This window comes from Sphaerulina musiva (assembly GCF_000320565.1).
Source record: "Sphaerulina musiva SO2202 unplaced genomic scaffold SEPMUscaffold_13, whole genome shotgun sequence".
Lineage (NCBI taxonomy): Eukaryota > Fungi > Ascomycota > Dothideomycetes > Mycosphaerellales > Mycosphaerellaceae > Sphaerulina > Sphaerulina musiva.
In genome coordinates, this window is record NW_016017395.1 from 257,562 (window position 1) to 284,620 (window position 27,059).

The following is a 27,059-nucleotide window of genomic DNA, read 5'->3' on the forward strand; positions in this document are numbered from 1 at the left end:
ACGGGAGACAGATCACCACCACCACCACACCACTGCCACCTGCATTCTCCCTCCCGTCGTATGCTTATTCCTACAACATGTCTTTTCACTATTTGTCCTCACTTTGTCTTCACTTCGTCTTCACTTCGTTTTCCCCCTCACCTCGGTCCTATACCACCCAATATCCCGGGATATTCGCTCCGTAATACCACTTCAAATGCTCCGGCCACTCCTTTTTCCCCCCCTCGGCCTCCCTCGCTGCCTCCTTCTCACTCCTCCTCTTCTCCTTGTCTGAGCCTCGCTTCGTTCTCGCCACAGCCGCTTTTTGAGACTTGTCCAGGATATCTCTGTCTCGCACGCTAGCCTTCGGTCGGGCCCAGCTGAATGGCAGCGTCACCCAAGATAGAGAGTGTTCTCGCGAAGGGGACGAAGACCTCATACTTCCAGCTCGCGTTGTTTGCACTTTTGTCGTGCTTCCTTTGGATGCAACGGCGACATATTCTGTGGTGGATGCGGAGTCATACCACTCCTTTCTCTGCTCTTCCACTTCTTCTACCGCTGTTGCTGCCACCTTACGAATTCCTGAGTCGTTCCCTCTTCCACCGTTGCTGAAGAACTTCCTTGGCGACATGGTTCGATATTTGGTGGGGTATTGTATCTGTTGGACCCAAGAACGACTGACTCATGCAGTGTTTACCCCGTGGTGTGTAGACAGTGTAGTGTGGCTGCTTGGACAAGTGTGATACGAGCTGTTCTTCGTGTCACCCATCCATATAAAGAGCGCTGTTGGCGGAGAACCCGGATATGGTCGGAATCAATACCTGACCTACCTGACCTATCTGACCGGTCCTAGCTGGACAAAAGTTTAGCATGCACAGACTTCATTACCATAGCGAGCGGTGGAGTCATCACTTGGACGTCCACGGCGCTGCTCAACTTCACGCCCGTGTAGGCTGTACAGCGAGTCTGGTAGTCGCAAGAGGTCACAAGGCCATCAAATTGATCTTCACTGACGCCCTGAGCCCCAAGAAGCCGATGATCAACCACTAATCAACCTCCTATCACAATGACCTGAACTTCCTGGACGTCCCTTTTTTAGGTCACAATCTCACAATCTCCTCCGCAACCTGTCAAGAAAACCATATTTATACCGATCCCTACAAGTCCTTCCCAAAATCTCCGATGCGGAACTCTAATTAAACGTCACTTTGGTCAGGCTATCGTTGTCGTCCGTCGGCATCCCTGACCAATGTCTCAAATTCTTGGCTGACATGAAGCCGAACTATAGTGGACAGCAGCAACACAAGAATACTGTACTATTCAATAGCTCTACAGCTAAATCGACCAACAGGACGACTCCTACAACCGAAATGTCGACGTAGCCAGCTATAACGAGAATCAAGAGAGAACTCACCCATCTCGGAAGATCTAAACTTATTATCATCGGATCACGCGTGCAGCTTACCCTAGGGACGAACTTTCTGCTCTACAGTGAATGTGACAAGGGTAATTATATGCTTTCGGAGCCGTCGGCAACATGCCGTCGCACTTGGAGCAGTCTTTCCGCGGGGTATAGAACTTCAGTAGACAGCGCCCCGGCACTCACTCGGGACCGAAGCAATAACCTGGTCGTTCGACGTGTACATTGCACGGTAGCCCTCTTCGGCGGTTTGATACTAGCCAGAGAGGCCGATTGATTGACCAAACGACTGACCAACTGGCTGACCAATTGGCTGACTGCTATTGGCAGGATGCATTATGAGCGGTTCACCGCGAGGGATTCTTCGTTCGTCATTCTCGAGATTGAACATACCACAATCTCGATCATCTAGGGACATACAGTATAATCACAGCACAGACAAGAAGTCGCGCGAGAGCCCTACTTCATCGATTCATGTGTATGTCATTCGTCAAACTTAGAGTCACCCAAGAAACTGACAGCACAGCACAACCCTAGCTCATATGACACGACACCTCCCGATACGATACGATTCTGACCAAGACAATAAAACTCATATCAGCATACCATATATACCTTGTTCGGGTAATGCTACAACGCCTGCCGAGTATGGCATGTAGGTACAATACCGAGGAACGTCAGCCATTACGGGCTTTCCGTCTCCGCTGCGCTGGCCTCCACTCGGGGAAGTAGGCTCGTGTGTTCAGAGACTATGGATAGGGCATAGGCTGGGTTCTACTGTTGACAATGTCAAGCAGACCTGGAGTGTACGACTTACGAACGACGCTGTGCATGAGAGCGCTGGCGTCAAATCTCTGGAGTGCTCTAGCCGAGCGGCCGAGTCGAGCGTCTATTGTGTCCGGTCTCCTGGCCTTTGGCTATGGGTTTGCGTTCAACATGATACCTGTCCGCTGCCTCATCGCCTAGATAGGTATGCCGTCCACATATCTGGAATGACGAAGAGGTCGTGGCAGGTCACAGTTGGAAAGTATAGGTCCAGAACCTTCGACAAATGGTCAGCAACGAATGGCTTGGCACTCTCCGTTCATGGCATACAGGATACAGCGTATTCCTGAGCTGACCAGCAAGTCACCTCAGGCCTGGATTTTGACCCAATGATAGGTACAGATAAGACGAACCCCCTTCATGTAGACAGCGGAACATCGTACCGCAGCCACGTGCCGGGTGATCCATCATTGGCGGCATCCGAGTCGTTCTCTGCTCAGGAACGACAACAAGGAGTTCTCTCGTCTATCGTTCAAGCATCAAGTCATAATGCCCTCGTCCCAGAAATAAGAGAGAACGCTCGAGAGCGGTCGATGGGCTCTCACAGCCACCTACAAGACAATACTTGGCCTTGGCACGCGGCTCTCTAGCCCTGCGAACCAAAAATAACATGTCTGCATAGCCTCCAAGAGAAGACGAACGAGAACTGGAGAAGAGACTTTACGACATCTCGTATTCTATGCGGCTCTGTGGTAAATGCGGAACATTATGCAGGAGTTCGAGACGGGACTTCACTCGAAGAACTTGATCATATAAGATTACTATCCTCTAGTTCTCTTGCATTTCTCTCTCAGCACCACATCAAACAGCTCTCTTCAGTCCACCACTATCAGTAACATCAACTCAAACCCCATCAAAACCCCATTCTCCAAGCAAATCACATCCCTTCATCCTTCACCCCATCCAACAAAAACAAAAATGAAGACCACAATCTTCGCCGCCGCCCTGGCAGCCGTCTTCAGCAATGGTGTCTCAGCTGTCCCATCCCCCATCGCCGGAGGAAGTGTTCCCCCACCAGGTGCACCACAAGGCTACACCAAAACCGACACACCCCTCCAACTCCAAAAGGGCACCTTAAAAGCCGGCATCCAAGCCGCTGCCGCCTCTCGCCTCCAAGATTTCCAACGCGGCTACAACATCCCCTCTCAAGTCGACCAACACCGCGCCATTATCGATTTCCAATCCGCCGCATCCGGAAACGCCCAATTCGACCCTTGGTGCTGCCAAGTTTATGGTGACGGTTTCGGATTCTGTCCCGATGAGTATGATTACCCATTTGCGGTTCCGACTTGGTCCACGTGTTATACGCCCACGAATCAGCCATACTGGTGCTTGTTCTATTACCCCAGCAACTATAACCCCAGCAACTATAACCCGAATGGCGGCTGGAGCCAGTATGTTAAGCCCGTGCAGCCGTCGGATTTTGGTTATTTGGGCGCCCAGGGCAAGGTTGCCACTCCCCTGGGAGATGTTAATGTTTATGGGGCTGGGCCGCAGTGTGAGACGAAGGAGGATGGGACTACGCAGTGTGTGAACTAAGTGTGGAGAGGAAGAAGAAAGGGGTTCTGAGAGGGGATGGGGATGAGGTGAGGAGGGTGGAGATTTGGAATAGGATGGAGGATGGATAGATGGTGAGACTGTTTGTTGTGCATGTGGGCGTTTCTTGATTGAGAGAAGAAAATTGGTGAAAAGAAAAAATTGGGGTTGTGGATACTGGCATTTTCGCATAATATTTTGATATACGTATATATAGTCTAGACTTGATGAATCAAACGACTTTCCTTTTTTGTCGAGCAATTGTTTTACCTTATTGCAGATTTGACGCAATGAGGTAGTATCTGGTAGCTAATCATGTAAATTCTTCTCCTGAAAAAGAAAAAAGAATATTTCGTAGTCGTTTCTTCCAGACCGGCAACAAGCAACAAGCAGCAGCAGCAAACATCCCCCAACAACAACAACAAGGTGCCTACCTATATAACCCAAACTAACCTCACCCTCTTCCCCTCCCTCATTCTCTCAGAAACCAACTCCAATATCTTCCTTCACTTACATATATCCATACCTCATATATCCCTCAACCTTCAAAATCTATACTGTTTTTATCCTCCCCCGTCAGAACCCGTTCAGATCATCCTTCAACACAACTCAATACTCTACCGTACATCCGCAATATACAGAGACTGTTGTTTTCGAGCTCGCGAGCGAAAGATATATAACTTTCGAGCATTTTTCAAGGCCATTGATCACTTCTTCCTAAGGAAGGATGTCTCTCGGTCTGGAAAAGGAGAGACAGGATGATCCGAGGACGTATGAGAAAAGATTTTCATCCTTTTTCTTCGCTGGGTAGACTGGTGATGACCATACTGGACGAACAAGCAGACTTCGACGATCAGAAATCCGTTCCGCCCTCGAAACAGTCTCATGACAGTCCTGCTTCCGAGAAAAGCAGTCCAGAATCGTTCTTAGAGATAAACGGCGGCGTCCCCCTCAAGCCTGTGCTGCTGAAAAAAAAAACAGAACTCGCGTACAGACCGTGCCCCGTCTTTCAAACAAAGTGATAGCGGTCCAGCGTCAAAAGGACGCGTGTGACGAAATGTGGAGGGAGCTCACGGCCGACCACCCAACGAATTCCGCCGAGGCCGCGCGCGCCCTGGCGGAGGGTGACGACGAGTACTGCCGTCAGGCGGTGCGCCTCTACCTGATGGCACGCACCCTCAATAGGGAAATTTACGCCATCGAGGTGGCGTGTCGCCGTTCCGGGACCACCGTGGGTCCACCGACTCTCGCGCCGCGCTCAACACAGGACTACCAAGGCATGTTGCTCTCCGAGCAGTTGCGCTCGTTGGGTCGTCATCCCGTGCAGAGCCCCTCACAGCGCCTTCAAGAATCGCTGGCGGTAAGTTTTGACGATGCTCCCCGTGGTTGTTGGACTACCTGCCTATTGCCGAGAACACCCTCATCATCGCGCAGAAGATATGCCACTTTCGCGGCCAGTACAATCCCAACACACATGGGTGGGTTCTTGATTGATGATATCGGGAGAAGGATACCTCATCATCGCGCAGAAGATATGCCATTTCCGCGGCCAGTACAATCCCAACACACATGGGTGTGTTCTTGATTGATGATATCGGGAGAAGGATACCTCATCATCGCGCCGAACAGATGCCACTTTCGCGGTCAGTACAACCCGAGCACACATGGGTGGGTTCTTGATGAATTAGAAGGGCTAGAAGATTTTTGGAAAAAAAGAGGTAGCTTCTGGGTGAGGATGAGGATGAGGAGGGCGAGGAGGACGAGAGAGATGATAGAGGGAGATTATCCGTTGCAGAGCTAATCCCTGATGGGGATTGCTGATGGGAATAGTTATACTCTTTTTTTAACTTACTCACCTATATGAAGTCGTCGTCGAGACAGGTTCCTAAATGCTTGCTCTATTGGTAGTCTTGTAGGTTGGTCGTCTGTAACTGGTTTGTTCTCTCCTACATATGCTGCGTGTGAGCAATGGTTATCCGTTACATAGATGACACAGGAATAGTATAAGGATTGGTCAGGGCCAAACATCACGTGACGCACGATGCGAGGCGTCATGGACACGTTACCGAGGGTGAGGACTGGAGTGTGGCAAAGGTGAGCGAGGTTTTAAAAAAATGTTTGGTTTTTTTGCATTGTCCCTTTTCACTGTTTGCAGAACCGCTGCAAAGGTAGGACTCCTCGATGCACGCCTCTAGGTCCTCGCCTCATATCAATAAAGAACAAGAGACTCGCTTGGGAAACATGCGCCTCGTCTCCGATGCTTTCGTTTTCGTACGCCGAGAAACGCCATATCCACCCCAACAGAAACGGCAACAGCCATAGATAATCGTGCGCATAGAGAAGGTGTTGTCCCAGATCTGTGGTGCTTGTTTTCGCAATGTCGAGGTAGAATTTTGGGCGGGTGTCTTTGTGTAGTGTTACTTGCTAAGTGTAGCTACAACTACACTCAGCTGATAACATCAGGCGTCCTCGATGTACCGTTTGGACACTTCTCTCCTTCACAAGTCTTCTTCCCACCCGCGTTCTTCTCAATCCATCGCGGTCGTCATGATGTACAGTCGAGTCCTCTACTTTCTCCGGAAAGAGCAGCCCTCGGTAAGACGGGCCTTGCCACCGGTGGGCTGGCACAGAACCTGGGAGCAGCCGGCGCAGACGACGACGGTTTGTGCGTGCGAGAAGACGGTGGTGATGGTGAAGCAGCCAGGGCACTTGACGTCCATGAAGAACGAGCGTGGGCCTGGGACAAGAGTCTGGCGGCCTAGTCAGTATACTGTCTGAAGGGCTCAACGGTCAGAGCGTTGGGTGGTGGTGGTTGTATTATACCTTCAGCTTGTGCTTGCGGGCCTCAGCCTGAGGGGTTGGGTTCAAAAGATCGACTGCGAGAACCTGTGCAAGTCCATGTCAGCCCCGATACTTTGCTCGTTGTCCTCTCGCGCGCATTGAGCGCATTATCGTGCATTCTGTCCTCTTTTGCCGCCCTGCGCAGTCCACTTCTGCTGTCGTGTGCCTCCAACTCGGGGGTGCTCGCCACCTGATCCTCCAAAGGTGCTCAACCTACCATATTTGCGGTGTTGTGGCCGGATTTATCGTCTGTAGGATCGGTATGATGCGTCCGTGTGGTGAATTGTCTGTTCGCGATGGACTAATGTCGTGCGGTGCGATGGAGGTTGACGAGGCAGCGGTGGTGGAACGAATTTGAGAATGAAAGCTAGTGCTGAATTTGGGCTTGGCGTTGATGCCTGATGCCTGAAATTGGCATTCGCGAACGTCGAGTAGAATCTGCTACAGGACGTTACCTCCAGGTAGGTAAGCCAGGTACTACCTCCTAAGGCACCTATGTACATGTACCTACATTACTGTTACTCACGTGCTGAGAAGTAGCAACAGCGGAGATTGAGACAGGTAGCAGCCTACATGATTAAGTCCTGCATAATTCACACACTCTTGGAAGCGTAGACAGATGAAAAAGATAGCGACATTGGGCGCATCAGCATGCGAGTCATCGAAATGAGTGTGTCTATGGTTATTCCTGCCATCTACCAATATTCTTCCATATCTCTGGTCGTCACGCCCGGACCGAATACAAGACAATTAAAACGAGAAATCTCCGCGCTCTCCAGCTCGAAGGGCCTACCCCTCCTTTCATGCCAGTAGCCATACCTTTCCTAGTCTCCAGCGAAGGGACCCCTTTCACTATGCGCCATCTAACGCATGGCGCAAGCAGTGACCCCTCACGGCCCTAGGCTTTCTGTGCCTTGGAGGCCGCTGCGGCGACAGCAAGCCACTGCCGTAACACCGCCAGTCGTTCCATCCGATCCCGGTTTCCCTCGCTGCTACTGTACGCAGTGTATTAGGTCAAAGAGTATCCGATACGGAGAGATAAATATGCTTGAGTGTGTAATCCTACTAGCTAGGTTACCCTGAGGTGATAAGTCTTTGGTCGTAAGTCGTCGTCACCCGGTCGTTAGGGGTAAGGAGCGTCGCAGGTCGGTTCGATATGTCGATTGGTTGATGTTGTTTCGGTGGGAGGTGGAGAGATGAGAGCTAATGCACACTACCGTCACAGTCGTGTGACATTCGTGGCACCTGGTACGTACACGGACCCTAGACGTACCCAGATTCTAGGGTGCACGACCACGAGCAAGGACGGCAACTCGGGGAGCTGCACAGGTTACTCGGATGGTGGGTGGATGTTGTACGTGGTCATCCGCTGTTCTTGTGTCGCGAACTTTTGCCGCCGCTGCTGCTGCTGGCCGTGGCATATTCGCAATCGGGATTCCACTGTTCAGGCTGGAAGTGTGGGTTGTTGAAGTGAGCATTGTTGTAGTGCGAGCTGTCACACATGTTAGCAACGTGCAGGAGAGATCAGGGTCAAGCTGCTCACTTTCTGAAGATTGAGGTCTGGAAATGCTGCGATCCTGACATGAAGGCCGAATCGAACGTATGTCGGGATGGACGGAAGGGCCCAGCACCAAATTCTGCGTGACCGAGCTGAGGAACGGTTCGTACATCAATGTCATGTGTCAGCTGGGATGGGGGTGCTACCATCTGGACCGGAGTGCTCGCAGATGCGCACATTGGCTGCGATTGTACATGCGACTGAGGAGCCGGTGCAGATGGCGTGGGCGTACAGGAGAGCACCGGAGCTTTGCTGTTGGTGTCGAAGCCAAACTCCGAGGCAGACTCGTACGAGTCGTAACTCGATGGCACGCCACCACAGAAGGGAGCTTGGTTGGCGTACGACATGCCTGGCAGCAGTGTCATAAAGTCCGGCATAGCCGAGAAATTGAGATCCGATGCGGGCTCGTAAAATGGCTGGCTGCTGTACTGCAAGTACGTTGGTACGACAGCGGGCGCAGGAGTTGGTGCCGGGAGATCTTCTTGCTTGTACAGTATATCGTAGTGGCCACTGTGCGCGGGTTAGCAAGTCCTGACCGGAGCATGATACGCGTCACTTACGGTCTGTACAATAGACGCACGCTGCCGAGCGTGAAACCTCCGGCAGCGACAGGATCAAATCGATGCATCGTGACCTCGCTCCCCTCACTGCGATCGAGGTAGAGAACCTCCAAGCGAATTCCAGCTGGAGACAGCAAGACATCTTTCAGAGCCTGCAACGCGACGTTGTCCATTTCGGCGCCCACTGGCATGATCTCGTCGCGGCAGTAGGCATCGACAGACTGGTTCGAAAGCCACGGCGCCCATTCAGTCTCTCTGGTCTTCATCCAGGCTGCGGTGAGAGACTGTGGTGACATGTCAGCACTGGTTGACAAAAAACGACATGTGAACGAACCCTCAAGTAGGTGATGATGTAGTCTTGCAACATTTCATCGTTGAAGCGCTCCAGGAGGAGACTGAGAGCATCGAGACCCTCGGCGGCGGCGTTGGCGATCTCTCGCAGCAAATCGTAGGCGGCATCGGCAAAGTCTTCCATCATCATGGGCTCGAAGCCGGCCTGGATCAGTAGAGGAGCGATGGACTTGAGACGAGCCTCCTCCATGCCAAAGCGGTTCAAGTCGCCATGATGAATGAGAGCTTCATAGTAGCCAAATGCCACAGCTAAATAGACGGCTCCTTAGCACCAGTCCGTGTCGTGACTGCCATCTGTTGTCGAACATACCTCTCCATCCACACTTGCCATCGCCGCGCACGGTTCGGTAGTGGGAGTATTTCTGCGGCAGCGCCTAGTACATACACATGGTCAGATTGATGGGGGCGGGGGGTTTTTTGCGTCGATTTGCACGTGCAACTTCGCGTCTTCGTGTCTGGATTTGATCGTACCTGCGTCTTCGCTTGGTATACAGGGTCTGCCGAGGCGTATTCGCTGGTGAGAGCCGTGCTCGGCTGTCGCTGTCCAACTAACGGTCCCTGGTAGAAATCATTCTTGTTAGCACATCGAGGGCCTTGCGTAGGGTGCTGTCCATCAACCACCAAAGTCCGTGTCGACCCGCGCCGCAACCCTAAATGACGCGAGCAACAACGAGACCTCACACGAGGCGCTGGCGACGAACGTACGGTGATGGGGGCTTCGTAGCTCTCGCTGGCCTGTTGGAAGGCAGCGAGCTCCTCGTCGGACATGGCGTGGCTCGGTTCAGAGGCCATGGTGTGCTGAAGGGCCTCCGCGCGGAGTGGATGGCGGGTGCGGTGCGGGAGGGTGGAAGAGTGGTGGTGGTGGCCGAAGTGTGGGTAAATAGCGCCAGCGGGCACTAGCGAGAGCTGTGTTTGCTGCCCTGCAAGTCCAGAAGCTTGTTGTTGAGCGTGATGGGAATGCTGATGCTGCTGCTGCTGCTGCTGCTGCTGCTGCACTGACAGCGGGACGGTGGGGCAATATGCCAGCGCGGTTGCTTGTTCCTGATAGTGTTGCAGGTGGTGCGCATGTTGTTGTTGTTGCTGTTGGTGGTGGTGGTGGTGATGATGGAGATGGTGGTTGTGATAGTACGGCGCGGTCGCCACGCTCCCTTGCCGGTCCATCATTTCTTCACGCTGGCCTGGGGAAATCCGCAAACCTAGCCTTTGCCAGCAAGCTTTCGTCTGTGCCCGAAGAAGCTAGGGAGACTGGAACGGAGCGAGCGGAGCTGGGGCAATGGGCACTCGTTCCTGTCGATACCTATCACCACGACCTGGTCTGGTGCTCTGCTATCCTGCAAATGGGAGTCGTGCTGTGCTGTCAAAGTGTTGGTCGATCCCAGGTTGCGGTGCTGATAGCGGTCGAGGGCCAGCGAGCGAACGGCCACTGGAATGAGAGGAAGTGGGCTCGTTATGCTCCCGTTGCTGCTGTTCTCCTGGACCCGTGGTACGATATGTGTCGCCCTATCCCGAGACTTGGACCAGAGAACTCGTGCGCACGCATATACAAGCATGCACACTTCCGCCGCAGATATTGATTGAAGCGGCCGCGCTCGAGGAAGCGGAGCAGCAGAGTGATGGACAGGTAAGGTACCTTCGGTAAGGCAGGTATTATTGTAAACGAACGAGCACGCCAAAAGAGCTCTATCTCAATCAACAAGACAGAAGAGAGACCTGCGCCCCAAGTAGATGCACCACCAGGCTGGAAGACGTTGCTCGGAGGCTCGGACTGCACTGCGTGGGAGGGTACGAGACAAAGGGTGCTGCACTTCTTCTTCTTCCTTGCTGTAGAGTAACCTTCAAAAATGGACCAGGGTATCGGCAGCAGAACCACAGCACAGAAGCGCACCAAGCAGCAGGATGGTGCATATATACGTTCCCAGCAGATCGCGACTCGCGCCAGATCCCAAGATCCACTCTGCTGCAGAGTCCACACAGATGACCTACTTCGCGCGCACCGCCACCGGGCACAGGTGCTATCAATCATGCCAGGTACCAAATGCGCAATCCGGCCTCCCGACCAGGGCAGGCAAGAGGGAGAGGGAGAGGGAGAGGGAGACTCGACGCATTGACACCCGTCTTTACGACATCCACCGCGCGAGATGGGAGGAGACCATTGGATGCGATCAGATCACGCCTTGGATTCTCGAAGCAGAGCGACCAAGGATATGTTGCAAGAACTCTCCGTGGACGACTTACCGAGGGTGGCAGAACACCCACTCAGCGCGTAATCAGGAAAAGAGAGATGGGGAGAGAGGGCGAGAGAGAGAGAGAGTCCCACAGCCCATCGGACCAGCATTGAGACCTCTCTCCCTCTATCTTTCCCTCATACCCACCCACCACAGTGTCTCCCACCCAAGTAAGTGCATCGACACCTTGTCCCAGAGTCACAGCCAACGAGACCAAGTCCCGCTCGACGCACCCGAAAGACGTGTGAGCCAACAAGAGAACAACGATTAGCAGGGTCTCCACGTAGAGAGAAGCATTGGAACAGCTTGCCGGCAGGGGCAGCAGTTTGGGTGCTTGTGGTTGTGTCAGGTTGTTCCGGCAGACAAAGCTGTACCAACCACTACTCCGAGTCTCATATGCGAGCTGCAACGCCACTTTTTCTGCAGAGCAGGAAAGCGATCAGTGGTTTGCGCCTCGATGCGGCACGAGCTTTTCTCTCTCTCTCTCTCGCTCTCTCTCTCTCCCTCTCTGTCTCGTTCCTTTTCAATAGTTCCGGGAAGTGGGTTATTACCGCCTGTGCGTGTCTGTGTGTGCGTGTGTGTGTGCGTCTCAAGTTCTCTACAGATCATTTCATGGGAAGAGACGACACCAGTAGTACCTTAGTAAGTCTAGACTCGACCTTCATCGAGTACGACCATGTGTGTACCTACAGGTCAGGTAGGTAGGTCGTCATGCAACTTTCAAAAGGAAGAAGACCCCATGAACAACCCCCTACCATTGATTTGCGACATGGGGATCATCGTACAGTACATCTTCCAATATCAACAACGACACCATCATCATTTCATCTCCATAGAAACGTGACGATCAAATCAATCAATCAGTCAATTGCATACCCGCACACACCCTGCAAAAAAATAAAAAGGTCGGTCGCATTGCCAGAACCATGGTAACCAACCAACAACGAGAATCTGCCATCTCCCTCTTTCTCTCTTCCTCTCTCTCTCTCTCCCTCTTCCTCTCTCCACTTGTTTCCAACGAATATACGATGGGATGGATGAATGACTTCGTCATTTCTCACTAACGAAAAAAAAATCTGATCAGTCACGTAGCACACAGACACACACACACACATAGCGCACACACACACATACACCTCTACCCAAATTTCTACCCACAGTAGGCACAAGGCAAGAGCAAGGGCAAGGTAACTTCCACGCCTCATGGCTTGCAGCAGCGTTTCCCAATCTTCAACGTCGGGAATCGGGCGAGGAGGATGAAGAATAATGGATCCATCCATCCTCCCATCGCTCCTCCCATCTCATCTCTCCTCCTCCTAATAATAATAAAGGTACAGTACCTACATGTACATGTACAAGTAGTAAAATCCTTCCCATTCGCAAGGAGTTTCCCGTTTTTTCCGTAGGCGGTCCACCATAGCACCCGGACTTCTTCGGCGCTAAAACAGTCCAAGGAAAGAAGAAATCAGGTAGAAAAGAATGGATGGGATTCCAATGGGGAACTACATTATCCACTACCTGGTAGTTTGTACATTGGTACCTACAACCTACCTAGGTACCTACCTACCTGACCTTTACAGTTGCAGTACTGTATGTACGGGCAATACTGTGTGTGTGTGTCTGTGTGTGTGTGTGTGCTAGGAGGTATGGACGGAACCAGAAAAAAAATGTCGTGTAACGTACACCAAATAAAAACAAAAATTGAATTTACGAGCAAGCCCGCCGCCCGACATGACCTGACCTGAACCTTGACCTGACCACAGATCTCTTTGCACGACCACGCCGTTTACTTTGTGTGTTTTGCACAACCCTTCTCGGCCTTCTTCGCTGATTTGCTTCTCTCGTTGCTCCTTCTTCTCCTTCTTCTTCTTCTCCATCTTCTTTCACTATCCCTTGCGCGACCAACATGCTGGTAAGCAAGAAAAAAAAAGAAAACACAGACGGAAATATACATGAACGCTTTCTTGGTCTTGTGTAGCATACATAGCGTGGATACCTGAGGAAACAGAGGATGGATGGCTGCAAATCCCAGTGGCCAGATTTTCGCCAGGGCTAAGGGCAGACCCCAAAATGTCTAGTCGCAGACCCCATTTCTGAGTCATCAAGTTATTATCGTACCCTACGATATCACCAATACCTTCCAACTACCTAGGACGTAGGACGTAGTAGCTTCACTTTACATTGCACCCCGAAGGATACCCCTCTCGATTCTTAGCCCCCCTTGGGAGGTTGGGGGGGCAATCTAGTCGGTGTCCCCGAGGTATCCGGTACCCCCGAGGTCTTGAGCATTTGATAGGAAGAGAACTCCTAGGAGGTAGGTAGGTATAGAAAGCGGAGGCCTGAGCCGGAGCGAAGGAGGCTGTTTTTTGGGGGGTAGGATTACAGCGGAAGGGTACGGTAATAACTTGATGACTCAGAAATGGGGTCTGCGACTAGACATTTTGGGGTCTGCCCTTAGCCCTGGCGCAGATTTTGCGAGTCGTCTGAAACTTGGCCAACGACCGTGAACTACTATACGCGTGAAGCCTTCCGCGGCCGCTAGCTCTATCCCTTTGCAAATCCATTCATGACGCTAAGCTCGGCGGAGAAATGGCATCCCTCCAGATCCTTGCACTGAGCAACGAGAACAGCGGAGAGCTGCCAAGTACGCCTCTCCAACTTGCGGTCCGCCTCACGAAGGAGCGAATCAGCAAAGGGATCCGCATCTTTGTACAATTTATATACCCTGTAAGATGTGCTACGAAGCGAGCAGAAAACATCCTGGTCGGGCGCGCGCGTCCAGAGCGTCGGGTTCCGTTTGACCCATCCTCTTGGTGTTCGTGTCCGTCGATAGAGTGCAACACCATCCGATGGGTGAGTGAGCAGCATCCAGCTGTTCCTCTGTGTTGATCGGAAGGTGCCTTGGTGCCGGGCACGTTTCAAATATCTTTTAGAGTATCGTTTCCTCATTACTTCGTGGCGCGCACAAGGTCGCCGTTCCCCTTCCTCGAGGTTCGGCGTCTGGGGCGAGCGTTCCACAACCCACAAACTCGGCGACCCTTTCGACTGTGCGCTCTGTGACGCCCGACTGAGCGTCTCTTCTCAAGGCAGGCGCCCGTTCATTTCATTCCGAAGCGGCCTGGTCGACGTCTCCCGCCCTGGGGCCCGGCTCTACCAGAGAGCTGTGACATCGAGTCGTAGGCGTCCCCAACTCCGGGCACTCCTGGACCGCCTATTCCAGCATCGTCCGACTTGAACCCGTCACCCTCGTTCAGTACGACGTTAGCAAGCGAACGAATGGCATCAGTCCAGTCCGCCACCGCGTGCATCCTGTCTAGATCTGCGCGACTCTCGATCTCGACAGTCCCGGCTTCTTGGTTGATCTTGCCATGCAACCTCTTGTCCATGATGAGGAAGCCCACAATATCCTGGACCTCGGGTACGGAGATTTTCAACCGCTTTGCGATAAAGTCGAGGCGGAATCGAGTGTATGGCGCCACTAGTTTGACCACGGCCTTTGTGCGCATGTTGCGTGTGACTTCGTCGATGTTTTCCGCAATGAACGGATCTGCAAGGAGGTCTTTGTTCTTCTGCAGAACAGTCTCATACTGATGAATATCATCACGCTGGTACGCATCTACCAGTTCTGTCATGGCTGCAATACGTGGATCGTTCTTATAAGGTTTGGTCTCCTGTGAGTCGAACGGGTTGATATCAGAGCCCATCAACATTGTCGTCAGCACGAGATACTTGAGCACTTGTATTCGCTGTAGCGATCCAGCCTCATCATAATTTCGGAACGATTCGAAAAAGTCGCCCTGTGCATCCTTCCAGTTCTCTGGTCACGCGAGTTCGTCAGTCCGACATCCTGCAACAAAGTCGTCGCGTGCCAACTTACCTTCGCTCATGTGCATCTTTCCGCCACACTCGCGGATGATGCCCATGATCTTGGGATGGGGCACGGCTGAGCGAACCTTGAGCGCGCGCTGATACAGGCCCTGTGGTACTTGTGAGTTGATTGCAAGTAGGTTGCCGCCACTGCGAGCTCAGATGACCGGTCATACCTTTAGACGCTTGTTGTTTCTGGTCTCGGCATACATCTGAATTTCCAGAGCGTACGCCTCCATGCTATATGTGCCTTTGCTCGGATCGTCTGTGCCGTCCTCGCGTTGGCATGCTTTGTGCAGCTCGCGGACCTTTTCGGTGAGACGCGGATAGTCCTTCTGGGCTAGCCATAGCCGCGCAAGCTTGGTATTTGTCGCCAGCCATAATCTCTCGTTGTTGGTGGCCTGGAAAGATTCCAGGGTCTTTGAGTAGAACTTCTCCATACACTCGTTTGCGGCTTCGTCCTCGGCATTCTTCTCGATGAAGTCCAACATGTTGTTGATTGACTTTTCAGAATAGTTCCTCGTGACAGCAGATTTCACATAGGTCAACAGTTCGGCGTAGTGTTTCACGGCCTGGGATAGCTGTCAGTCCTTATCCCTCACCACTCCTGCTCTTATTGGACATGTCCTGCTCACATCTTCATATCTGCCCAGTTTGAATTCCAGCTTGATGGCCTGTTTGAGGCCCTTGAAACCCCAGTCGCCTTTCTCTTTTTCAAGCGCTGGCACACCGAGGAACTCCACAATCGCCTCCTCGGGATTGTCGCCCTTCATCTGCTTTGCATTGTAGTATGTGTTTTCGACATCGACATCGCCATTGTCAGCATCCGCATCGTCGTCATCCTCGTATTCGAAGTCGTAGCTAGCTGCTGTCAGTTACATGTGCCACTGGGCAAAGATATGTGGTGGACATACTTCTCTTCATCGGAATCTTGCATGAAATCATCGTCGTCCGACATGTTTGCGATTCCAAGGCAATGCTCTCGCTCTACCGGTGAAGTTACGAGATGCTGGAACCTTTCAGCTCAGCCAGAGTATTGTTATCGATGGACCTGAAGTCCGCGTTTGCCTTGACGTCCATTGAATGAAGCGGAAGCAACGCGCCTGGTCGGGCTGGCCCCGCGACGCGGGTAGCGGGTAGAGCCGTCCCATCCGCTAGGTACATGTACCTCCTAGCCACTTCTCTTTGCCCGCCAGTCCGCCACCACTCCGACACAACACCTCAACACCCACCGCTTGTACCAATCACAACGCCAATATGGGTGGCGATCTCAACTTGAAGAAGTCATGGCATCCAGCGCTGATGACCAATCAGCGCCGGGTGTACAACGAAGAATTGAAGGCCCTGGAGGAGCGCAAAAAGACTGATCAAGTCCTTAAAGAGCGTGCTGAGGAGCGCGCCATACAGGAACTCGAACGACTGCAGGAAGCGGCAGGGGGCAAGAAGCGAGTGGACAAAGTTGACTGGATGTACAATGGACCGGGCACAGGAGGACCAGGTGTTGGCGGTGTCACTGAAGAGATGGAGGGCTACTTGCTAGGCAAGCGTCGCCTGGATGGTCTTGTCAAAAGTGGTAACGGAGCAATCAAGAAGGACGCGCCTGAAGTCGGTGCTATTGCGGCTGGGAAGGGCGGCAGTGCGAGAGATATCGCGTTGAAGGTTGCTAGTGACCCTATGCTTGCGATCAAGAAGCAGCAGCAGGCGATGTACGAGGCCATGATGAACGATCCTGTGAGGCGCAAGATGCTCATGAAAAAGGCCACTGGAAAGGAGGAAGAAGATGAAGACGAGGCTACTCGAAGTAAGGAACGGAAACACAGGCATCGGAGCCATAGGCACAGGCACCGAGATGATGACGATGATGGACATCGAAGCAAGCGAAGGCGCTACAGTGACGACTACGATGATGATCGCAGGTCTCGCAGGCACCGTTCCCACAGGCACAGGCGGGACAGCTCACGATCGAGGTCTCCATCGCGGTCCAGGTCTCCACCTTCCAGGCGGACGGACGATCGCAGGTCCAAGTCGCACAGAAGCCGAGACTATAGTGCACCACGATCCCGCTCTCCGCCACCACGGAGAAGAGACAGTGATGATGACTGCAAGGACCGAAGAAGATCATACCCCAGCCCGCGGCGTTCAAAGTCCGATTCGAGGTCACGATCCCGCTCACGCTCTCCATACCAACGCCGCGAAGCGCGGTCGAAACGAGACGAGCGCAGACGATCTCCACCTTCCTCGTATTCTCGCAGCCGTAGCGACAAGCCATACCGTTCACCGCCTGAAGAGAACATGAAGAACGACGACATTGATGAGGAGGCGGAACGTGCTCGTAAGCTTGCAGCTATGCAATCGAATGCTTCAGAGCTGGAGTCTGAGCGCAAGATGCGTTTGACTGAGCTTGAAGCCAAAGAAGCTCGTCAGAGAGAAGAAGATGACCGCAAGCGGTCTGAACGAGGCAAGTTTATCAGCACCGTCAGAAGAGTTGCTGAGAATGTGGACATGGGGCGAAGATTGGGTGCATCGGGAAGGAGAAGTGATGGTTAGGGGGGGTATTTTTATCTACTGTATGGGTGATACTACATCCGTGACTAAGGTAGTCCCATGTACCTGTATGCTTTCCGCCCGCTGAAGGGTTCGGCTTGGCTCCGTCGAAGGGCCTTGTGCCCTTCTCCATGATGGAACAATATCTGTTTTGACCCTATTGCCTTGCATACCTAGTTTCAGGCAATGTATAGCTGCTGACTCGAGGTCACGGCTTGACTTCAGTCCCACTCAGCCTAAACTTGAATCGCATCATACGTCAAGGTAGGGAGAGGCGGTCTCCATTTACGGATTCCCTGCTCACAGGCCTTGTGGCCAGCCAGCTTCATGGAGCCTGCCTTTCGCGGAGGCTCTAGAGCCGAAGTGTTGAACCTGGTCGTTGTCGACCGGGGTCCGAGGATACGAGGAATAAATCCAACAGTATATACGGTGTACGCAGCGTACGTACGTATACTGCAACACCAAATGACCCATGCATACTGCGATGTCCTCACCTGTGACGGCTCGCCAAGTTCGCTGTGAGCTCACGCCCGGAATTTTGACTGCGCAGAGGCTTAGACTGCAGACGCCAAGTTCATCGGGCGCGGCTGAATCATTGCTATGCCACGGAGATTTCACTAACTGCTGGGAGATGTTCACGCCCGAGACATAGGCGGCTCGGAGTCTCACCTACACCGGGAGCTGATTATCGAGGAGTTGACCGTCTCTTCATCTAGAACTTTTCATCGTCGTCTTGCGCATTCCGGCTGGGTCTATTCTTGCACGCTGCAGATGAAGGCTTCGACATCGATATAGGTGGGCCAATCATGTAGCTGGTGTGGGTAGTTCTCCAGATCCAGAACAACGGGCCGGGGCAGGATGTTGATCCTGGAGAGCTCGGGCATAATTAGTTTGAAGGTTAGTACTATGTACAGGTTAGGTTGGCTGGCTGAGATGCCTTGTTGCTCTCTTCGACAGGCGCGTCCTCGCTCTCTCTTTCTCTCTCTCTCTGATGAAGAGGCGACGTGTACTGCGTCGCGAACTCTCTCTCTCTCTCTCAGCACTACCTACTTCGACACTGTCCCACCAGGTCGCGCGTCAAAGGAAGGATCGGCGCAATCATTTCCCGGCCTGCGGTCCCAACCGTCTAGTGTGTGCTGTACTCTGCCTGACCATTGGAGTACTGCCTATTACCTTTGACCATACTCGGCGGAACGACCAACCTTCTTGCCTGCAACACCAACATAATCCATTCATCATCCTCATACAGCGCTCCGCCACGCACCGAGCACCACCATGCCGCTGTGCGGAGGCAGCAAGACGGTCCAGCGCAAGCTGGTGCTGCTGTAAGCCACCTATCGCCGACCCAGACCTCACTGGCGTCCCCGTTGCGACTGACACGACGGCTAACGATGTTTGCGCAGAGGCGACGGCGCATGCGGAAAGACGAGTCTGCTTAATGTCTTTACGAGAGGTTACTTCCCCACGGTTTAGTACGTCCGACCCAACTCCACTGCCCTTCCACGGAGCGAGCACCTTCACGCCCGCGCGCGCGCACAGCCAGAACTGATGCCGACACCCGCAGTGAGCCCACCGTATTCGAGAATTACGTCCACGATATATTCATCGATAATGTACACGTCGAGTTATCCCTCTGGGACACAGCCGGGCAAGAAGAATTCGACCGCCTGCGATCGCTCTCATACGACGACACACACTGCATCATGCTATGCTTTTCCGTAGACTCGCCCGACTCGCTGGAGAACGTAGAGAGCAAATGGGTGGGGGAGATTGCGGATAACTGCCCGGGTGTGAAGCTGGTGCTGGTGGCATTGAAATGCGATCTCCGAGAAGAAGACGAGAGTGACCTGCGAGAGGCTGGTGGCAAGGAGCCGATTGCGTATGACAAGGGTCTCGCAGCTGCCGAAAGAGTCAAGGCCTTGCGATACTTGGGTATGTTGTTTGTTGTTGTTCACTTCACTCGTACCGCTGATGACTAAGCTAATGCTGCATGTGACAGAATGTTCGGCCATGAAGAATCGCGGAGTGAACGAGGCTTTCACCGAAGCCGCTCGTGTTGCCTTGCAAGTGAAGGGAGTGAAGGGGGATAGTCCTGTACAGAATTGTTCTCTAATGTAGCGTTTTTTGTTTTTTGCAATTTCTTGATCACAACTTAACTTCATGTCTGCATCTACTTGCCACTTTGGCGTTTTCAGGAGGGACGGAGAGGCACATTCTCGCAGCATCTTGATACTGGATTAATACAGCCGGCTGCCCTTCAAGATGGCGGTCAAATGACATCCATTCAATCAGTGTGTCTCCGGATTCCCACAAGTCTTAAAGCCACTAATACATGGGCGAGGTACTTACCATCAAATCTCCATGAAATCGTGAAAACGGCGTTTTTTACTCATATACAAGAAAATGTTGTTACCTCCTAACGTTAGAGAGAGAGAGAGAGCTAATAGTAGTCCATTATGTCTTCCGAAAGAATCAAGCGGCAAGCGGGTATCGAAAAAATAAAAATAAAAATAAAAATTCATTTGATTGTCTTCGACATGGTTTCTGCGAAAAATTAGGTAGACATCCAAAACTACCCAATAGAAGGTAGTCAACTAGCTAACCTAACTTACCTATATACCTATATTACCTTACCTATCTTACCTCTCAAATCAAATCTCAAAATCTCTCGTCTGATTATTTGAAAGGAAGGTAGAGTAGGTAAGAATAGAGTAGGTAATATTCTGACTTGACTATAGGAAAGTTTTTAGGAGGTTAGGATTTAAGGTAATTAATTGGTTAGGTAACTGTCATACCGTATAGAATAGAGAGAGAGAGAGAGGGAAAGAGAGGAAGGCACAACTACCTAGCATCGGGACCATACCCAATTCTTTTTTCTTTTTCTTTTCTTTTTACACTCGGAAAAATCCAAAAAGAAATTCAAAACAATTTCAGAAAGAGGGAGGAGTTTTTAACATTTACTAGGTAAGGTAGGTAGCCAGTTCTTCTTACTTCCTCTCTCTCTATGATAAGAATCAGAGTAAGAGTAAGGTAAACGTTTTGTATATAGGTAGGTAGGTAGGTAGGTACCTCAGTAGTCTCCCCCTAAAAAGGAACGACCTATATAACGTTCCTAGCGAGAAAGAGGAAGAGAAAGAGAAAGAGAGGGAGTCATCTGTCTCTCTCTCTCTCTCTCTCTCTCTCTCTCTCTCTCTCTCTCTCTCTCTCTCTCTCTCTCTCTCTCTCTCTCTCTCATACGTCCCTATCATCTTATTACCCAACTCTCATCATCATCATCATCCACCCCCTCTAAAAACGAAAAACAAAAAAAAAAACACAAATCCCCTCCCTCCCCAAAAAAGTAATCCTAACCTTCTCAACAAGCATCAGCAGGACAAGCAATATTCGTCCCATAAGGACTCGGTCCGGAAATCCCCGCAACTTGAAATACCGCATTGATGACTCCTCCAATTCCTTCTCCGGCAATGAGTCCGGCTGCGATGGCGAAGCCGTAAATGTCGAAACTTTGGGGATTGCGTTTGGCCCAGAAGTAGCAGGGGAGAGCGCCGATGATCATTGCGAGACCTGTTTTTTGGGGGAAGATTAGCTTTTTTTTGGTTTGCTGGATTGGGAGAGAGAGAGGGGGGAATAAATCGTACCATAGTAGGTTTGAGGAAGGACAAAGGAGAGTCCGATACACATCATATTAGGGTGATAGACGCGGTATTTCTCCCATGAGCCGGTGTAAGCGTAGTGGCGGACGACAATCATGGCTGCGCCGAAGCAGGAAAATACAATAGCGAAAATACCACTGCTGGTGGGAACGGGGAAAGTCGGGTCAGTCATAGCCACGGCCACGGCTCTCCAGGCAGAGACGGAGGGAGCGCTAAAGGGGCAGGTTTCGGCTGAGATGTCGATGATGCAAGGGTATGCCTTGACGAAGAGCATGAAGAGCGCGGGAGCTAGGAAGACGGCGACGATGGTGCCGAGAGCTTGTGCGACCCATTGCTGTTTGGGAGAGGTCTTGAGGAGGTAGCCGACTCGGAAGTCGCCGACGAGAGAGGAGGCTTGGTCGGCTCCGATGGATGCGAGAGATCCTCCGAGCAGGTTGAGGCGTTGAGCGTGTTCGGTCTGCCAGTGCTCGCCCTTGGTGGCGCCTCCGAGGACAATCTGGGAAGCTTTGGATGCTGCGGTCAAGGGCGTGATGTCGGTGACACCACTGCATTGTACTGCCAGGAGAGAGAAGAAAAAGGCCAGGAAGATGGAGAGCAGAGACATGCCGACTGGCATATCGAATTGCACGCCCATGACGACGCAAGCCAAGATGATGACAACCACCATGGCGGGAAACCACATCCACCACTTCACCAGCTCGTCGTCCTTGGCGAAATCGGCTACGAGGTCCGAGTCATTCTGTGCTCCTTTTGATTCCAGATATGGGCTCGAGCCACGGCCTAGGGCCTTGCGCACGCTGTTGATGCCTGAGCAGGTTCCACGGTGAATGGCCTTGACCACGTGGAAGAAGACTTTGTACTGCAGTCCCAGCTCGACAAAGGAGACGACAATCATGAGCAGCACACCGGGCCAGAGCAACCAGAAACGCGGAGACGGGGTGTCTTTGGTCGAAGCCGCTGCACCGAGAGAGGCAAACGAGATGTACTGTTCCCACTTGGGGTCGTCCCCACCCGCGGGCAGACCAAAGGCCACGTTGTAGTGGACCAGAGTAGGACCTATGATTCCCCATGCGAGGATGGATCCTGCGTAAAAGGAAATGGCAGTGTTCAAGCCGACAAGCATTCCAGCGCCGATGAACGCGGGAGTCCATTCGATCAGCCAGCCCCAGTTCTCTACGTTGATGGCTGCATTGTTGTAGTTGCCCCAAATGAAGAACCAGGTGAAAATGTGCCAGTCCCACAAGATACCAGTGGCGTACTGCGATACTACACGCAACACGACCGCAATCGAGAAGGCCCATGAGAGTGCTCTCATCTTCATCTTGGCGATCGACTCGCCAGTGGCAGCCATGTGCATCGCACGGATGGTCATGGCAGTGGCAGAAGGCGTCGGAAAGATGAGCTTCAGTTCTCGTGCGACGTAAATGATGAAGAATTTGCGCAGCGGCGTAGCCATGAAGAATCCAAAGTAGCCACCGACCAGAGTGAGAGTGATCAATCGTGGGAAATCTTCGCGTGGCGTGGTCAGAAGTCCGAGCTGGTAGAGTGCAGGTACACCAGAGATGAAGACACTGCTCATGCCTCCGGCAGCAGTGGCGGCTGTCTGGACGATGTTGTTCTCACGCGGGCCAAAGTCTCCTCCCAGGATGGGAAAGCTCTCGGGCAGCTTGCGACCCAGAGGCTTCAGTACGGCGAATCCGATAATGGCACCGAATAAGGAGGCACCAAACGTCCAACCTGTCTTGAGACCCAGATAGACATTGGAGGCATTGACGAGAGCACCGCAGATCACACCGATGACCATGGCGCGTATTGTGACAATGTAGTGACACTCTTCGGGTAAATCGTCGAATGGTGTGAATGGGTCAGTGTCGGTATGCTCCTTGCCTGGCTTCTCGAGATCGATCTCGTCCATCTCAGCGACAGCAGTAGACTTGTGGATGTTTTCCTTTTCGTTGCCTCCCTCTGACCCCGAAGGCGACGATAGCTCTTCGACCTCGCCATGTTGTTGCGTGGGAGTGTTGAACACATTGCTCTTCTCTGTCAGCGGAGGAACATCCGGGTTGATGTTTCCCTTTTTTTTCCCCATCCGTTAGCTGTGTATCATACGCGACATGTTTTCATAACAAAGTGTGATGAAGTTGCTTACCATCGGCATGACGGTGCGATCGATGGCTTCCGTAGCGTTGGCCATGGTTTTAGTGGGCGGCCAGTAGTATGATCTCTTCACCCCGACACCGAACGATGAAGTGTATACCTATGTCACGACCAGACGCAATATTCTCCGACGGTGTAGTAGTGAACCAGGGCATGAGGTACGATGTATATAAAAGCAAAATGCGCATGGCCCACCCACCCCGGCGCGGACTCGAGCGAAGGGAGACAGGGTCTGGTCTTCGCACCGTTGTGTTGCATGGTAGTACTGGCTTATCTTTGCCTGTATACCCCAAAAGCATGTCGATCCCAGCGACTCATGGCTCGATTAAGCTGCAATGGAAGCTCTATGGAAGTCAACTCCGCAGCGCCCTGGCCTGCCTATTCGGGTATGGTTCGGCATGTTGAGGTGGAAAATGCGAATATCTATCGATGGGATCGGCGTCCGAACACACATGGGAAGGCCTGCGCAGAGCGGCACAGTGCGTGCGGAGGCACAAGGCCACCACCACATCCATTCATCCAGCGACACGACACGACATGACAGTAGTAGTAGAACGAGAAACTAGTCTCAGCTGTCTGTGTCGCGGTCTTGTCCCGGTTCTGTTTCGAGTCCGATATCTGATATCACCAGCAGCCAGGTTGTCATTAAGAGGTTGAAGGAGTTACTGTAGTGGATAGTCGTTAGCTTCTATCTGACAAGCGACATGGACCCCAGAGTAGTCACGCCAGACGGGACTGATAAGCCACCGAGATTCAGCGAATAGGGGATTTCATGGGCGGGCGGTCGGCTGTCGTATTGTGTAGCGAGTCCGGCCAGTTGTAACTAACTAGGAGGAGTACTAAAAGGAGGGACCATCTCTCTTTTGCTCTCCAACCGACTTCACCTCCGCCGACCGAGCATGTCAAGTGATTTGCGTTGAGAGAAGTGATCCGCCTCTGTCCCCCCCTCCGACCGGCTCAACTTCGCATCACTCACGATTTGCCATCACCATACAAATGTACGAGAGGAATCTCTCTCTGTGTGTGTGTGTGTGTGTGTGTGTGTGTGGCGTTGGTTGTAGTCGATATCAGCAAAAATTGCAGAGGCGAGAAATCCTACTGATGGTTGCAGTCTGTTTGTAGTGCTTCGCATCCTTCGTTCTGCTTGGCATGTGCATGCAGCCGTCGTCGATATTGCTGAAGGAATGTCTTGTGTTCCTACGATTGGCGGACTCTAGGCCCGAGGAGGAAGCTGGAGCGTCGCATCAAGCCTTTGGCGCCGTCCATCTCATATCTTACTCCATTCTATACTTCCTAGGAGGTATGCCATGCCCGCCACTCTCTCGGGCAGATGCTTCGATGTGCGCTTATCGTGCTGGTCCGAGATACAGAGGTGGTAGAAGGTACATGTATGTATACTCTCAAACGCCACTCTCCCACTGGAAGAAATGGCATTGATACGTTGATGATGAAAAGAAATCAGTTCATTATGTCCCAACTCCTGCTCCGCTCATCATCATCATCATCATCATCATCGTCATCGCAAGTTCAAAACCCTCTTCAGTCCCTAATTCAAAGTTGCCATCACATCTCACAGGATATATCCCTTCCCGCCATCACCACCACTACCACCACCACCACCACCACCACCCCTCCCTTCCTTCATCCCACCCTCCAACGTGACCTTCCCTCAAACTCTTATCCCCACCATCAAAACCCCCACCCGCTCAACCATTTTCAGAACCCCAATCCCTAGAAAATCGACGTCGTCCGCGTTTTTTCAACGCAGTAAAGCCATCACTGCATTGACCACTACAGTCTGATAGTAGAGAGAGGTAATTAGTATGTGAAGTAAGTTTGTGAATGTACGTGTGTGAGTGGGAGGGGAGGGGAGGGGGATAGGTCAAGGTCAAGGTCAATGAGGACTGAAAGAAAAGACTACTCACAAATACAACTGCAATGGCTACCAGAAGAGCCACCATGGAGTGAGCATTTTGGGAGAAAAGGGTTTTGATTGTTGGACTTGAAGAGGAGGGAGGTGGGAGATTGGTATTGGTGTTGGAATTGGAATTGGTGTTTCTTGTAATATCGATATCGATGGCGTATATTCGTCTATCTGTCTGTCTTCTTCAACTTGAGATGATGTTGATGTTAGGAATAAGACTAGAAAGAAGAGAAAAAAATAACAGGACATCGATATATCTTTTATAGACCTCTCTCGGATCTTCACACTTTCTGCCTTCTTATCAGTTATTCAGTCATTCATCCATTCTTCTCCTACTTTTTTTTCTTCTTCCCCTTTCTCCTCTACCCGCAACGGCCAACACGTCTCCTCCCCCGCGTTTTCTCTTAAGCTCTAGGTAGGGAGCTAGCATACACCTTTTTGACAACACATGGATTAGTAGGTAGGTATTTACCTGCTATCAAGCTCTCTATCAAGCTGTCTATGTACCTAGCTGGTAATGCCAAATACTACAAACTCAAACAAAAAACAAGAAGCGAAGAGCTTAGAAGCACGATGAGGTGTATCTTTATCATCATCATCATCATCATCATCATCATCATCATCATCATCAGAGCTTTTTGGGTTATTGACGGGAAAGAGAGGAAGAGAAAGAGAGAGGACTACAGATAAGCTCTCGTCGCTTTTTGATAGTAGGGATTTTATAGAATGCTAGTCGTATCCCTTTCCCCTTTCCCTCTCCCTCAAAAAGAAAAAGAAACCGAAAAATAAAAATAAAAATAAAAACAAAAACAAAAAGAAAAACAAAAAATCTCCTAACAAAGCACTATTCAGGTAACATTTCCTATCCATCACGGACCCTATTATCCCGAAGTCATACATATACCTACCTCCTACATATTACGTATCAAAACATACATACCTACGCATATACCCAATACTGACAGCTCGCCCTAAAAATCCAAATTCTATTCTATTCTATTCCACATATACCTTACCTACTTAACTAGGATCAGCCTGTAAAAGATACAACATGTACATGTACCTACAGAGAGGTATTTCGATTTTTCAGTATTGTTTCGAAGAGGTAGAAGATAGACAAGAGAAAGGAAAAAGAAAAGGAAAAGAAGTTGGCAGACTTGGTTTTTGATTAGTTGATTTGTTGGAATGGGAAGAAAGCTTCTAGCTTGATCCTGGGGGGTTTTTGGGACATGGACGTTGATTTGTTGATTTGTTGATTATCGATGACACGTGGGATACATGTATAGGTAGGTAGGTAGGTAGGTAGGTAGGTGGCCGGGAGGGAAGAGACAGAGGGGGATCTGGCGAAGATCTTTTGTGTGTGGGGGGGATTTAATTTCTGCTTTCGTCTACAAGTCTCTGATATATGTAGCTAAGGTATTTCTCAATCGTCATCTTCGGGTGGAATTTCCGTATTAGATGTAAAGAGAGAGGGAGAGAGAGAGAGAGAGAGAGAGAGAGAGAGAGAGAGAGAGAGAGAGAGAGAGAGAGAGAGAGAGAGAGAGAGAGAGAGAGAGAGAGAGAGAGAGAGAGAGAGAGAGAGAGAGAGAGAGAGAGAGAGAGAGAGAGAGAGAGAGAGA

General features: G+C 51.5%; 11 protein-coding genes across 11 annotated transcripts; 5 read left to right on the forward strand and 6 right to left on the reverse strand.

Moving 5' to 3' along the window:
* Positions 1-148: 148 nt before the first annotated feature.
* Positions 149-610, reverse strand: SEPMUDRAFT_121505 (uncharacterized protein; the record flags this gene model as incomplete). The annotated part of the gene is made up of 1 exon (XM_016901690.1): positions 149-610. One exon carries the CDS (start codon positions 608-610, stop codon positions 149-151), a length of 462 nt encoding a protein of 153 aa, XP_016756115.1.
* Positions 611-1,351: 741 nt separating this feature from the next.
* On the reverse strand, positions 1,352-1,830 carry SEPMUDRAFT_152311 (uncharacterized protein). Its single transcript, XM_016907368.1, has one exon. It carries the CDS (start codon positions 1,815-1,817, stop codon positions 1,656-1,658), a length of 162 nt encoding a protein of 53 aa, XP_016756116.1. The 5' UTR covers positions 1,818-1,830; the 3' UTR covers positions 1,352-1,655.
* Positions 1,831-2,297: 467 nt separating this feature from the next.
* Positions 2,298-2,818, forward strand: SEPMUDRAFT_152312 (uncharacterized protein). Its single transcript, XM_016907369.1, has one exon. It carries the CDS (start codon positions 2,554-2,556, stop codon positions 2,812-2,814), a length of 261 nt encoding a protein of 86 aa, XP_016756117.1. The 5' UTR covers positions 2,298-2,553; the 3' UTR covers positions 2,815-2,818.
* Positions 2,819-3,142: 324 nt separating this feature from the next.
* Positions 3,143-3,908, forward strand: SEPMUDRAFT_136833 (uncharacterized protein; the record flags this gene model as incomplete). The annotated part of the gene is made up of 1 exon (XM_016902805.1): positions 3,143-3,908. One exon carries the CDS (start codon positions 3,143-3,145, stop codon positions 3,761-3,763), a length of 621 nt encoding a protein of 206 aa, XP_016756118.1. The 3' UTR covers positions 3,764-3,908.
* A 670-nt stretch (positions 3,909-4,578) lies between these two features.
* On the forward strand, positions 4,579-5,254 carry SEPMUDRAFT_121507 (uncharacterized protein; the record flags this gene model as incomplete). The annotated part of the gene is made up of 3 exons (XM_016901691.1): positions 4,579-4,682; positions 4,742-5,120; positions 5,195-5,254. The coding sequence occupies 3 exons, from the start codon at positions 4,579-4,581 to the stop codon at positions 5,252-5,254; spliced, it is 543 nt and encodes a 180-aa protein (XP_016756119.1).
* Positions 5,255-5,340: 86 nt separating this feature from the next.
* On the reverse strand, positions 5,341-6,920 carry SEPMUDRAFT_129008 (40S ribosomal protein S27). Its single transcript, XM_016902249.1, has 4 exons — positions 6,819-6,920; positions 6,584-6,646; positions 5,617-6,510; positions 5,341-5,395 (listed from the first exon to the last, which is right to left on the reverse strand). Exons 1-3 carry the CDS (start codon positions 6,819-6,821, stop codon positions 6,328-6,330), a joined length of 249 nt encoding a protein of 82 aa, XP_016756120.1. The 5' UTR covers positions 6,822-6,920; the 3' UTR covers positions 5,341-5,395; positions 5,617-6,327.
* A 320-nt stretch (positions 6,921-7,240) lies between these two features.
* On the reverse strand, positions 7,241-11,118 carry SEPMUDRAFT_152314 (cysteine proteinase). Its single transcript, XM_016907370.1, has 7 exons — positions 9,776-11,118; positions 9,542-9,628; positions 9,381-9,444; positions 9,054-9,319; positions 8,720-9,003; positions 8,145-8,669; positions 7,241-8,093 (listed from the first exon to the last, which is right to left on the reverse strand). The coding sequence occupies exons 1-7, from the start codon at positions 10,232-10,234 to the stop codon at positions 7,964-7,966; spliced, it is 1,815 nt and encodes a 604-aa protein (XP_016756121.1). The 5' UTR covers positions 10,235-11,118; the 3' UTR covers positions 7,241-7,963.
* A 2,848-nt stretch (positions 11,119-13,966) lies between these two features.
* On the reverse strand, positions 13,967-16,216 carry SEPMUDRAFT_94655 (PCI-domain-containing protein). Its single transcript, XM_016910642.1, has 5 exons — positions 16,077-16,216; positions 15,798-16,023; positions 15,339-15,734; positions 15,173-15,272; positions 13,967-15,112 (listed from the first exon to the last, which is right to left on the reverse strand). The coding sequence occupies exons 1-5, from the start codon at positions 16,118-16,120 to the stop codon at positions 14,394-14,396; spliced, it is 1,485 nt and encodes a 494-aa protein (XP_016756122.1). The 5' UTR covers positions 16,121-16,216; the 3' UTR covers positions 13,967-14,393.
* Positions 16,217-16,376: 160 nt separating this feature from the next.
* Positions 16,377-17,709, forward strand: SEPMUDRAFT_74658 (uncharacterized protein; the record flags this gene model as incomplete). Its single annotated transcript, XM_016910074.1, has 2 exons — positions 16,377-17,318; positions 17,415-17,709. Exons 1-2 carry the CDS (start codon positions 16,420-16,422, stop codon positions 17,707-17,709), a joined length of 1,194 nt encoding a protein of 397 aa, XP_016756123.1. The 5' UTR covers positions 16,377-16,419.
* A 975-nt stretch (positions 17,710-18,684) lies between these two features.
* Positions 18,685-20,070, forward strand: SEPMUDRAFT_152316 (RHO3 protein). Its single transcript, XM_016907371.1, has 4 exons — positions 18,685-19,031; positions 19,110-19,178; positions 19,271-19,638; positions 19,706-20,070. The coding sequence occupies exons 1-4, from the start codon at positions 18,982-18,984 to the stop codon at positions 19,822-19,824; spliced, it is 606 nt and encodes a 201-aa protein (XP_016756124.1). The 5' UTR covers positions 18,685-18,981; the 3' UTR covers positions 19,825-20,070.
* A 919-nt stretch (positions 20,071-20,989) lies between these two features.
* On the reverse strand, positions 20,990-23,709 carry SEPMUDRAFT_129012 (OPT superfamily oligopeptide transporter). Its single transcript, XM_016902250.1, has 3 exons — positions 23,509-23,709; positions 21,345-23,433; positions 20,990-21,270 (listed from the first exon to the last, which is right to left on the reverse strand). Exons 1-3 carry the CDS (start codon positions 23,551-23,553, stop codon positions 21,062-21,064), a joined length of 2,343 nt encoding a protein of 780 aa, XP_016756125.1. The 5' UTR covers positions 23,554-23,709; the 3' UTR covers positions 20,990-21,061.
* Between the last annotated feature and the right edge of the window lie 3,350 nt (positions 23,710-27,059).